At 43.4% G+C, this 11,648-nt stretch overlaps 1 protein-coding gene across 5 annotated transcripts in view; it reads left to right on the top strand.

Annotated features, from left to right (window-relative positions):
• CDC42BPA (CDC42 binding protein kinase alpha) overlaps positions 1 to 10,571 on the top strand; it is a 332,255-nt gene extending 321,684 nt beyond the window's left edge. For 4 of the 5 annotated variants that reach the window (XM_025383503.1, XM_025383585.1, XM_025383661.1 and 1 more), the window contains 2 exons: positions 5,516 to 5,673; positions 6,094 to 10,571. In XM_025383503.1, coding sequence (XP_025239288.1) covers positions 5,516 to 5,673; positions 6,094 to 6,225 — 290 coding nt within the window. In that variant the 3' untranslated portion in view covers positions 6,226 to 10,571. The remainder of the gene's footprint in view (positions 1 to 5,515; positions 5,674 to 6,093) is intronic. The other variant, XM_025383741.1, reaches the window with a different exon arrangement.
• The last annotated feature ends 1,077 nt before the right edge of the window (positions 10,572 to 11,648 follow it).

An 11,648-nucleotide genomic window follows, 5' to 3' on the forward strand; every position in this document is an offset into this window, starting at 1 on the left:
TTCTGGGGAGTGAGGTTGTCAGTGGTTCTTAGCCTGAGGGGCCTTCTGGAATCATCTGGAGGGATGATGATGGTGATTATTATTATTATTATACTTTAAGTTCTGGGATACATGTGTAGAACATGCAGGTTTGTTACATAGGTATACATGTGCCATGGTAGTTTGCTGCACCCATCAACCTGTCATCTACATTAGATATTTATCCTAATGCTATCCCTTCCCTAACCCCCCACCTCCTGACAGGCCCCGATGTGTGATGTTCCCCTCCCCGTGTCCGTGTATTCTCATTGTTCAACTCCCACTTATGAGTGAGAACATGTGGTGTTTGGTTTTCTGTTCCTGTGTTAGTTTGCTGAGAATGATTGTTTCTAGCTTCATCCATGTCCCTGCAAAGGCCATGAACTCACCCTTTTTTATGGTTACATAGTATTCCATGGTGTATATGTGCCACATTTTCTTTATCCAGTCTGTCATCAATGAGCATTTGGGTTGGTTCCAAGTCTTTGCTATTGTGAATAGTGCTGCAGTAAACATAAGTGTGCTTGTGTCTTTATAGTAGAATGATTTATAATCCTTTGGGTACATATCCAGTAATGGGTTTGCTGGGTCAAATGGTATTTCTGGTTCTAGATCCTTGAGGAATTGCCACACTGTCTTCCACAATGGTTGAACTAACTTACACTCCCACAACAGTGTAAAAGCATTTCTAAGCCGGGTGTGGTGGCTCAGGCCTGTAATCCCAGCACTTTAGGAGGTCGAGGTGGGTGGATCACAAGGTCAGGAGATCAAGACCATCCTGGCTAAGACGATGAAACCCTGTCTCTACTAAAAATACAAAAAATTAGCTGGGCTTTGTGGCGCACACCTGTAGTCCCAGCTACTCGGGAGGCTGAGGCAGGAGAACGGCGTGAACCTGGGAGGCAGAGCTTACAGTGAGCTGAGATTGCGCCACTGCACTCCAGCCTGGGTGACAGAGACTGTGTCTCAAAAAAAAAAAAATTTTCTATTTCTCCACATCCTCTCCAGCATCTGTTGTTTCCTGATTTTTTAATGATCACCATTCTAACTGGCATTAGATGGTATCTCATTGTGGTTTTGATTTGCATTTCTCTAATGACCAGTAATGATGAGCTTTTTTTTGTATGTTTCTTAGCCGCATAAATGTCTTCTTTTGAGAAGTGTCAGTTCATATCTTTTGATGGGGTTTGTTTTTTTTTTTTCTTGTAAATTTGTTTAAGTTCTTTGTAGATTCTGGATATTACCCTTTGTCAGTTGGATAGATGGCAGAACTTTTCTCCCATTCTGCAAGTTGCCTTTTCACTCTGATGATAGTTTATTTTGCTGTGCAGAAGCTCTTTAGTTTAATTAGATACCATTTGCGAATTTTGGCTTTTGTTGCCATTGCTTTTAGTGTTTTAATCATGAAGTCTTTGCCCGTGCCTATGTCCTGAATGGTATTCCCTAGGTTTTCTTCTAGGGTTTTTATGGTCTTAGGTCTTACGCTTAAATCTTTAATCCATCTTGAGTTAATTGTGGTGTAAGGTGTAAGGAAGGGGTCCAGTTTCAGTTTTCTGCATATGGCTAGCCAGTTTTCCCAACACCATTTATTAATTAGGGAATCCTTTCCCCATTGCTTGTTTTTGTCAGGTTTGTCAAAGATCAGATGGTTGTAGATGTGTGGCATTATATCTGAGCCCTCTGTTTTGTTCCATTGGTCTATATATCTGTTTTGGTACCAGTACCATGCTGTTTTGGTTACTGTAGCCTTGTAGTATAGTTTGAAGTCAGGTAATGTGATGCCTCCAGCTTTGTTCTTTTTGCTTAGGATTGTCTTGGCTACATAGGCTATTTTTTGGTTCCATATGAGATTTAAAGTAGTTTTTTCTAATTCTGTGAAGAAAGTCATTGGCAGCTTGATGGGGGGATAGCATTGAATCTGTAAATTACTTTGTGCATTATGGCCATTTTCATGATATTCATTCTCCCTATCCATGAGCATGGTATGTTCTTCCATTTGTTTGTGTCCTCTTTTATTTCACTGAGCAGTGGTTTGTAGTTCTCCTTGAAGAGGTCCTTCACATCCCTTGTAAGTTGTATTCCTAGGTATTTTATTCTCTTTGTAGCAATTGTAATGGGAGTTCACTCATGATTTGGCTGTCTGTATTACTGGTGTGTAGGAATGCATGTGATTTCTGCACAGTGATTCAAGCAGACCTAATAGATACCTACAGAACTCTCCACCCCGAATCAACAGAATAGACATTCTTCTCAGCACCACATCACACTTACTCTAAAATTGACCACATAATTGTAAGTAAAACACTCCTCACCAAATGCAAAAGAACGGAAATTATAGCAGTGTCTTGAGACCACAGTGCAGTCAAATTAGAACTCAGGATTAAGAAACTCACTCAGGCCGGGCGCGGTGGCTCAAGCCTGTAATCCCAGCACTTTGGGAGGCCGAGACGGGCGGATCACGAGGTCAGGAGATCAAGACCATCCGGGCTAACACGGTGAAACCCCGTCTCTACTAAAAATACAAAAAATTAGCCGGGCGTGGTGGCGGGCGCCTGTAGTCCCAGCTACTCGGGAGGCTGAGGCAGGAGAATGGTGTAAACCCGGGAGGCGGAGCTTGCAGTGAGCTGAGATCCGGCCACTGTACTCCAGCCTGGGTGACAGAGCGAGACTCCGTCTCAAAAAAAAAAAAAAAAAGAAACTCACTCAAAACCGCACAACTGCATGGAAACTGAACAACCTGCTCCTGAATGATTACTGGGTAAATAATGAGATGAAAGCAGAAATAAGTTCTTTAAAACCAATGAGAACAAAGGTACATGTACCAGAATCTCTGGGACAGAGCTAAAGCAGTGTGTAGAGGGAAATTTATAGCACTAAATGCCCACAGGAGAAAGCGGGAAAGATCTAAAATCAACACCCTAACATCCCAATTTAAAGAACTAGAGAAGCAAGAGCAAAGAAATTCAAAAGCTAGCAGAAGACAAGAAATAACTAAGATCAGAGCAGAACTGAAGGAGATAGAGACACGAAAAACCCTTCAAAAAAATCAATGATTCCAGGAGCTGTTTTTTTGAAAAGATTAACAAAATAGGCTGCTAGCCAGACTAATAAGAGAGAGGAATCAAACAGACACAATTTAAAAAATGATAAAGGGGAGATCACCACTGATCCCACAGAAATACAAACTATCATCAGAGAATACTATAAACATCTCTACACAAATAAAATAGAAAATCTAGAAGAAATGGATAAATTCCTGGACACATACACCCTCCCAAGACTAAACCAGGAAGAAGTCGAATCCCTGAATAGACCAATAACAGGCTCTGAAATTGAGGCAGTAATTAATAGCCTACCAGCCAAAAAAAAAAGCCCAGGACCAGGCAGATTCATAGCCGAATTCTACAAGAGGTATAAAGAGGGGCTGGTACCATTCCTTCTGAAACTATTCCAAACAATAGAAAAAGAGGGAATCCTCCCTAACTCATTTTATGAGGCTAGCATCATCCTGATACCAAAACCTGGCAGAGACACAACAAAAAAAGAACATTTCAGGCCAATATCCCTGATGAACATTGATGCGAAAACTCTCAATAAAATACTAGCAAACTGAATCCAGCAGCACATCAAAAAGCTTATCCACAACGATCAATTCGGCTTCATCCCTGAAATGCAAGGCTGGTTCCACATACGCAAGTCAATAAACGTAATCCATCATGTAAACAGAACCAGTGGAAAAAACCACACGATTATCTCAATAGATGCAGAAAAGGCCTTCGATAAAATTCAACACCCTTCATGCTAAAAACTCAATAAACTAGGTATTGATGGAACGTATCTCAAAATAATAAGAGCTATTTATGACAAACCCACAGCCAATATTATACTGAATGGGCAAAAGCTGAAAGCATTCCCTTTGAAAACCGCAACAAGACAAGGATGCCCTCTCTCATCACTCCTATTCAACATAGTGCTGGAAGTTCTGGCAAGGGCAATCAGAGAAGAGAAAGAAATAAAGGGTATTCAGATAGGAAGAAAGGAAGCCAAATTGTCTGTCTGCAGATGACATGATCGTGTATTTAGAAAACCCGTTCATCTCAGTCCAAAAATCTCCTTAAGCTGACCAGCAACTTCAGCAAAGTCTCAGGATACAAAGTCAATGTGCAAAAATCACAGGAGAACCTTTAAAGTTAAATCAGAAACTCTGCTGTAATTGTTCTGCGATAGGGCTGGGCGTTGGTGTTTGTAAAGCTCCATCATACACTAAGCAGTATTGCTTATCTGTGTTACCAGTGTTGCTGATCTGCAGTCAGTCAGTTACAGTGTTGAGGAAATGCCAACGAGCCTATGACTGCAGCCTAGGTAGGGGCTTCGCAAAGAAGCTGAGGAAGGGAGGTGGAAGGGGAATTACCAAGGACAGAGTCCGCCCAGGCAGGCTCTTGTTCAGTTTATTTATGAACACTTGTGTATTTTGGTGGTCATTAGATAAATGTGCTGCTTTAAACTATCATGTTTTGACATTTTCACTGAATTCTTAATGTAAAAATCACTTGAGACATCTTAAACCAGCAAAAAGTTGAAACAAGCACAGCCTGTACCTTAGAGTTGTACTAAAACCTCAACACAGTCTTTTGGACCAATAATCCTAATACAGAAACTCAGCACGATTAAGGCATGTTTAAGCAAAAACCTTGTGATAGTAAGGAATGCTAAGAGCTTTAAATAGGTACTGACAATAGCCCCGAGATTCCCAGGGTGTTTTGCCTCTTGGCTTTTCTTCCTGTGAATGCTGCTGGTCCACTGTTACATACCCCAACTTTGAGAACACAGTAGAGAGTGGCTTTGAAGAAAACCTCATTTTTATTTTATATCTCAGGCTCTTTGCCCTGTGAAGTAAAAGTACTTTTATGTTCTCTTTGTGGTTTTATGAAAATTGTCTAGAAGATAAGCGATATTTCTGCACTGGGTGGCATGGCCTCTCTCTGGGGATGGTTCAACTCAGCTTCCTCCTTTAGCACATCTGTTTTGAGCCTGCCGTGTGCCATGTCCTGTGCTAGGCCCTGGAGAGGCAAAGACACCTCCTCTATTAGGAGAATGGCAGGCACATGATGATAACATGACTTCATAAATGCCGTGAAAGATGCCTGGGAGCTGTCAGTGACTGGGAAAGACTTGCGAGGCAGTACCAGGCAGGTGGAGACTTGACGGATTCCAGGGAATTGTTAGCAAGTGGGGCATTTGGGCAGATGGCACAGCCTAGAGAGTGCTGCTCACTCACCGGGAGTCCCCGTGGCTGGGGTGGACAGGAATAGCGAGTGAGATTGCTGGATTCAGGGTTGAGCCCAGGGCAAAGGTACTACAGTTGGACTTAATGTGCTTCAGGGGAGGAGGGGTCTGGGGCCTACTAAGGATGGCCTGTCAGCTCAGCAGTCTGTGTGCTTTCTAGAGTATTGTCCCCTCTGCATATGTAAAATTTTGCCTGCATGATGTATTGTAGGGTCATCCGCACAGAATGGCAGCGCATTGAAGAGGGAATTCTCTGGAGGAAGCTACAATGCCAAGCGGCAGCCCATGCCCTCCCCATCAGAGGGCTCTTTGTCCTCCGGAGGCATGGACCAAGGAAGTGATGCCCCGGCGAGGGACTTTGACGGAGAGGTGAGTGGGCAGGGTTCCGGAGACGTCATGCATCAAAAAGACTGGGGCGTCTTTCCAAGCAATCCCACCACCTTAGGATTGGCCTCAACTGCAGCAGGGGTCGGGGTCAGGGGCCAGCATTCACTCTTGGCCAGTGGGCAGCTAGGCCAGTCACTTGGGTTGCAAACTGCAATTTTCCCAGAGGCATTCAGACTTCTGGCTTTTGTGTGAAAATACCATCATCTGTAAAGGCCTACAGAAAGGATGGAGCATGCATGTTCTGTGTCTCTTCCTCAGCTCATAGAAGGGGCTTTATACTGACAGCGAGGAAGCCCCATGGGGTTATTTGGTCAGGGTGGCTGGAGGGGGCGGTGGTAATCTGAGCTCCTTCTGCCTCCCTTTCTCCCCCTGCTTCTCATTGTTTTACTTTGGGCCTTACAGGACTCTGACTCTCCGAGGCATTCCACAGCTTCCAACAGTTCCAACCTAAGCAGCCCCCCAAGCCCAGTTTCACCCCGAAAGACCAAGAGCCTCTCCCTGGAGAGCACTGACCGTGGGAGCTGGGACCCATGAGCTGCCTCAGCACTGAGACTTCTCGCTCTCCGCTCCCTGCCACTCGCCTCTTCTCACTTTCATCTTTTCCCTCCACCTCAGCCTGAAAGCCACCAGGGGCTGGCAGCAGTAGCAGGACAGGGATTCAGGAGTTCTGACGACATGACTCTCAGATCCACGCCCCTAGCCTAACAGCAACAACAAAGACAGACTTTCCATAGCAGCTTAGATTAACGTTGATTTCATTCCATGCACTTAGAGTTGCTTTCAGTAACATTTTGCCCCTACTCCCAAAGGTAGCTTAAATAGATTACACAAATGTAAGTGATAAGAATAAGATTAGACAGATTTTGCTTTCACAGTAGAGTCTCATTATAGTCCTAAAATAGCTCATGGGATTCTCCGCATCCAGAAGGGAGAATCCGTCCCTGGAGTGGCTCACTAAGCTCTTAATCGGCAACCACAGTGAGTGTCAACCTGATTGTTGCCAGGAAATCCTTATGAATTAAAACAATGCATATTTTACTACAATACAGAGTTTAAATGAATACATAAATGTAGAAGTACTGAAAGTATATATTTAAAAGGAGCCTCTTGTATTCAACAAAAGATGGATGCATATATAAGAGAGATGATTTAATTTAAAGAAATACGTTGTTTCTTGTCTGTTTCCCAGCTAAGTAATGTAAAGGGTGGAAAGGCCTCAAGCTCACATTTTTAGAGGCAGAGCGAGAGAAATCAGAGTTCCCTTTATTGCCCTGTCCTCAAACTGGTTGTAGGCTCCAGTCACTCGGGGAGCTTTGGAAAACATTTGCAGAGCCTGGTTTTGCTGGTCTGGAGTGTGCTCTGGCACCAGAGCTTTAACATCTGAAGCCACTTCAGCAGCAGCAGCAGCAGCAGGCTAACTCATCTCCACCCAAGGTGTTTCTTTTCCTAGTGGTAGAATTTGAACACTTCTCACTTTTTATTGTATTTTTATCTTCTGCAGATAAATGTAGAAATATATGATTCTGTCACCTCTGATCCCTTCCATCTGAAAGGGTGCAAGGAGTGTTGTAGCTTCTGAAGGTCCAGAAAATAGTTTCTAAAAATGCTTTTCTTCCTGGTCTCATCCTGTCCCTCCCTAAGTTACAGTGAGGTGTCTGTCCCAGGGCTGGAGACGGTTTCCAAGGAGGAGTCTGTTTTGTTGAGGGTGGGCATGAGCTTCTTCAGATAAGCCTGGGAAAGGAAGAAAAAAAGGCTTTCATTACCAAATAATGTAAAACCTCAAAAGCAAGGGCTTGAAGAGCCTTAACCAAATATTATTCCCATAGCCAGTGGAAAATGGACGATACAACCCCAGTGCACAGGCCAGAATGAGCCCAGCACGGCGCTCGGACTGGCCTCCTGTCTCAGGTGCTGGATTGTGGGGTTAGTGGCATTTTCAGCTGGATTCCTCCCGTTGTAGTTGCCATAAGGAAATGAGATGCAGAATCAGAATGATCTATTTCTACAGAGTCATTTCACTAGTTAAGCACATGAGTAGAGAAAGAGATAAAAATAAAAATAAAAAAAAGAGATAAAAATAAAAAAATCTCATGGAAGGAAAGAGATTTTGCCTCTCTTTTACTTTTCGCCTAAGTTTCTCTGAGAGAGACAGGATTCTCTCTTTAAAATTCAGTGAAAATGAAGAAAGTTTTCTTGCAGTTGCTAACCTGAGTTGCAGTGTTTAAGGCCATCATTTCACTGCTGCTGTCTGTGACTCCACCTCTGTGACACTGGCAGTAGCCCATGCTGGCCTGTGGCATGTGCAGGGAGCTGAAGCTGTTTCCAGGTGATGCTGCTGTGTGGAGAAGGTTCTGAGATGCAGTGAGGGAAGAAAGGATCCTGCTAGGGATTCCATTGCAAGCACCTATAATTGGGAATTTTCACGTAACAGCTTTGACATTTAAACATTCTGAGTTTGGTGCCGGCTCAGATTTGATTATATTTTGTTTTGGATGGGTGTAATTCACAGCACAGTTCTAATCTCCCAAATCTTTCTGCTTTTTAGAATGAAGTATAAAAATACTTTTGTCACCTGAATACCAAGGGTCGGCCCTTTAATTGGATCATTGTCATATGACTAGGTAGATCCTTGTCTTCAGCACTCCACGTGAGAGAAGGGAGTCAGCCAGCCGGCCCCCTTCCTGGTGCTCGTGACCAGCTCGCACCCCTTCTGTTCACCCTGCCTTCCTCTGCTCCCCACTCTCCCCTCTCCTCCCCACTCTCCCCACCCTCCCCTCCTCCTCCTCACTCTCCCCACCCTCCCCATCCTCCTCTTCCCTTTCCCCTTGACTTCTCCTCTCTCCCTTCTCTTCTCAGGCAGGGAGGAGGCCATCCCAAGCTGAGATTAACAGGATAAATGGCTTATTGACATAAGCCATTAGTTTGTAGCTTTGACAAGTAATTGTGAATTGTTGTTGCCTATAGGTGCTTATTTTCCAAAGGATGCTTTTAGGATCAAAATATAACCCTACCTAAAGTCTAGGCTCTACTGCAATGGGTCATACCCTTCCACCTCCCAACAGGGCAGATGAGAGAGAACTACTGAGGCTTGTCTTGGTTGCCAGGCTAACTGGGCGGATTGTCCATATTCACTCCATGGATTGCACCACGGCGCTCTTTGATTTTTCCACTGCAATGGCAAGTCATCTTATCAGTCATAATAGAGCAGTCCCAAATGTGTGTAGATTCTAAAACCTGGGCTTTAGGGGAGGGTTTTCCCAAAATAATGGTCATCCTACTGGGTTTATCCCACCCTTAAATATGAAGCCTGTTACCTCCAGAAGCTTCTGAGAAGAATGATGTGAAAAGACAAGGAGTGAGTTCAGGGGAAAAAAACATAATGACCATTCAGAGGAGTCAGTAGCAAAGCTCACAGGTAAAGTATTTTATTACTATCTGAAGACATCCTTTGTTTTCATTCAGGACATTTTAAAAATGTATATGGCAGCAGACACTTGTTTCTCAATAGAAAAAAATACATTCAGAGGCATTTCTGAGATAGTCTATCTGCGTTAGTATTTGGTGCTATCTATGTCCAGCCAAGTTATCTACCCTTGAATTCTGACTAATCATGTTTTGTGCTTTGGGTGTTTAAAATTACATACATATATATTATTTATTTTTGCCAAAAACAAAAGTCTTGCTCCTTGTCAAATTATTGCTAAAGTAGATCTTACATTTTTTGTTATTATATATGTATTTATACACACCCCCAACACACTTAGTGATTTCTGTTATTTCCCAGGGAGCACAGCTTTCAGGCTATGAGATACAACTAAAACGAGCCCATCTATTTGGTTTTCCAGCCAATTATTGTGCCCACACTTCAGGGGAGAATCTGAAATTCCTGTCATGTTTACAGCAACAATCTATCATTCCCGGCTGGCTCTCAGCCTCTCCTTCCATAGGTTAGAATTATGTCATTTTGTTACTTAGTGGCCACATCTATTTCTGAGAAAGACTGGTTACATTTATGTGGCATCTCAGGTATCATTAAGGAAAAGCCAGAGCAGGGGTGAGCAGACGTCAAAACCACTGACGCAGCAGGGCCATTTGCCGCCTTTGACCGGGATCACAACCACTGCAGTCTCCCAGCAGGTAGGCCTTGCCAAGCCTAAGGCTCCCCATCCAGTCTAGACAGAGGGGCGCTCAGAGCAGACTTTGCCGTAGCCCACATCCAGTGAGCACAATAGGAATGAATTGGGCACTCCACTCCCCCCTCTCTGTGGCCCAGTCCTGAACTAGATGAGCTGCATTTCATTGAGCCCATTTTGAAACCTCTTTCCTTATGACTTTAATTGTTACTCAAGTCCAGAGTTCTCTGTGCACTCCTGCTAGATAAGGAGTGTGGGCTCCCCCAGCACTGGCAGCACGCTGGGCGCCTCCCTACGCAGGACACCATGCAGTTCCGGGGGAAGCTGACTCAAATCAACCTTGAAATCTCATGAAAACAAAATGACTTGCCTTTTTATTTGATAGTGTAATATCATTCATTTTATAAATTTTTTAGGGTTTTTCTTGTTGTAATATTGTACAGTTTTGCATGGCCTGGTGTGATCATTTTTTGGTTAGAATATAATGCTGACAAATGTGTATGGAGGGGGAAAGATACTGCTTTAGCCTATCCTTATTTTATTTTGTTTGGTTTTATGCCCTCAATGTTTTAGGGAACTTTCTAAGAGATCCTCTGCTACCAAACAATGATGTGGATTCTTTTGCACAGAAATATTTAAGGTGGGATAGTAAAAAATGTCACAAAAGACTCCTCACCAATATTTTATGTTGATATCACTTAATATTAACCAGACTTTGCTGTATTGCAATAAAACAGAGAACTGTTAGCATTGAGTATTTTGTCTTTTTTCCCCCCACTTGAAAGTCTGAGAAATAGAGAAAGGTGCCACCTCTCCGTGTGTCACTTCTCTTCTTTCTGCTGGCTTCCCTCCTCATCCAGGCTGCTTCCTTACACCGTAAAAGGACATGGGGTTAGTTTGCCCTGTGGTTTAATCTAGGACTTTCTTAATGTCTTCCTTAGCTCAGGTAAGAATGATGTTCAATTCTCCTGAAGCTTTCAACTCCCCTCTTCTGGCCAGAACTTCCCTGTTGCTGTTGCTTCAGTCCACAAGACCAAGCTCTGGCTACATGAGGTTTCATGAGTGGCCCGGACAGTGTGAATGTGGGAGGAGTTTGATTTTGTGTCACTTAAACAAGACTGACTGTTACTGCTTTTCTGGAGTTAACAATGGTGCATCTAAGAACCTACAGGGAGGGTCCAGGGGTGGCATTAAAGGAACTCCTGAACTGGTGGCAGCTAAATAGTTATTCAGAGAACACTTCCGGTTCCAATGGCCCTTGGAATTGACACTTGTGGCTGTTACTGTTATGTTGGTTTGCTATAATGTCAGCTGTGCAGTGCTTTAGAACAGGCCTTGGCAACCCTTTTCTGTCCAGGACGAGTTAGGAAGTCCTTGTGCCTTTGTGGGCTGTATATATAGTTCGCTGCAGCCCCCCGGCTGTGGCATTTCGGTGCAAAACAGTCTTAGCCTGCTACATACATGAACGAGAGTGGCTGTGCTCCAATAAAACTTACAAAAGCAAAAATGCAGCACGCTGGGCACCTCCCTACACAGGACACCATGCAGTTCCAGGGGAAGCTGACTCAAATCAACCTTGAAATATGAAAACAAAATGACTTGCTTTTTTATTTGATAGTGTAGTATCATTCATTTTATAAATTTTTTAGGGTTTTTCCTGTTGTAATATTGTACGGTTTTGCATGACCTGGCGTGGTCATTTTTTGGTTAGAATATAATGCTGTAAACTATATATACAGCATTATATTCCTGTATATAGGAATATAGGAAAATGCACTGGGCCAGATGTGGCCCTTGGACCATCATAGTTTGCCAGCCCTTGGT

Source organism: Theropithecus gelada, chromosome 1 (genome assembly GCF_003255815.1).
Source record: "Theropithecus gelada isolate Dixy chromosome 1, Tgel_1.0, whole genome shotgun sequence".
NCBI lineage: Eukaryota > Metazoa > Chordata > Mammalia > Primates > Cercopithecidae > Theropithecus > Theropithecus gelada.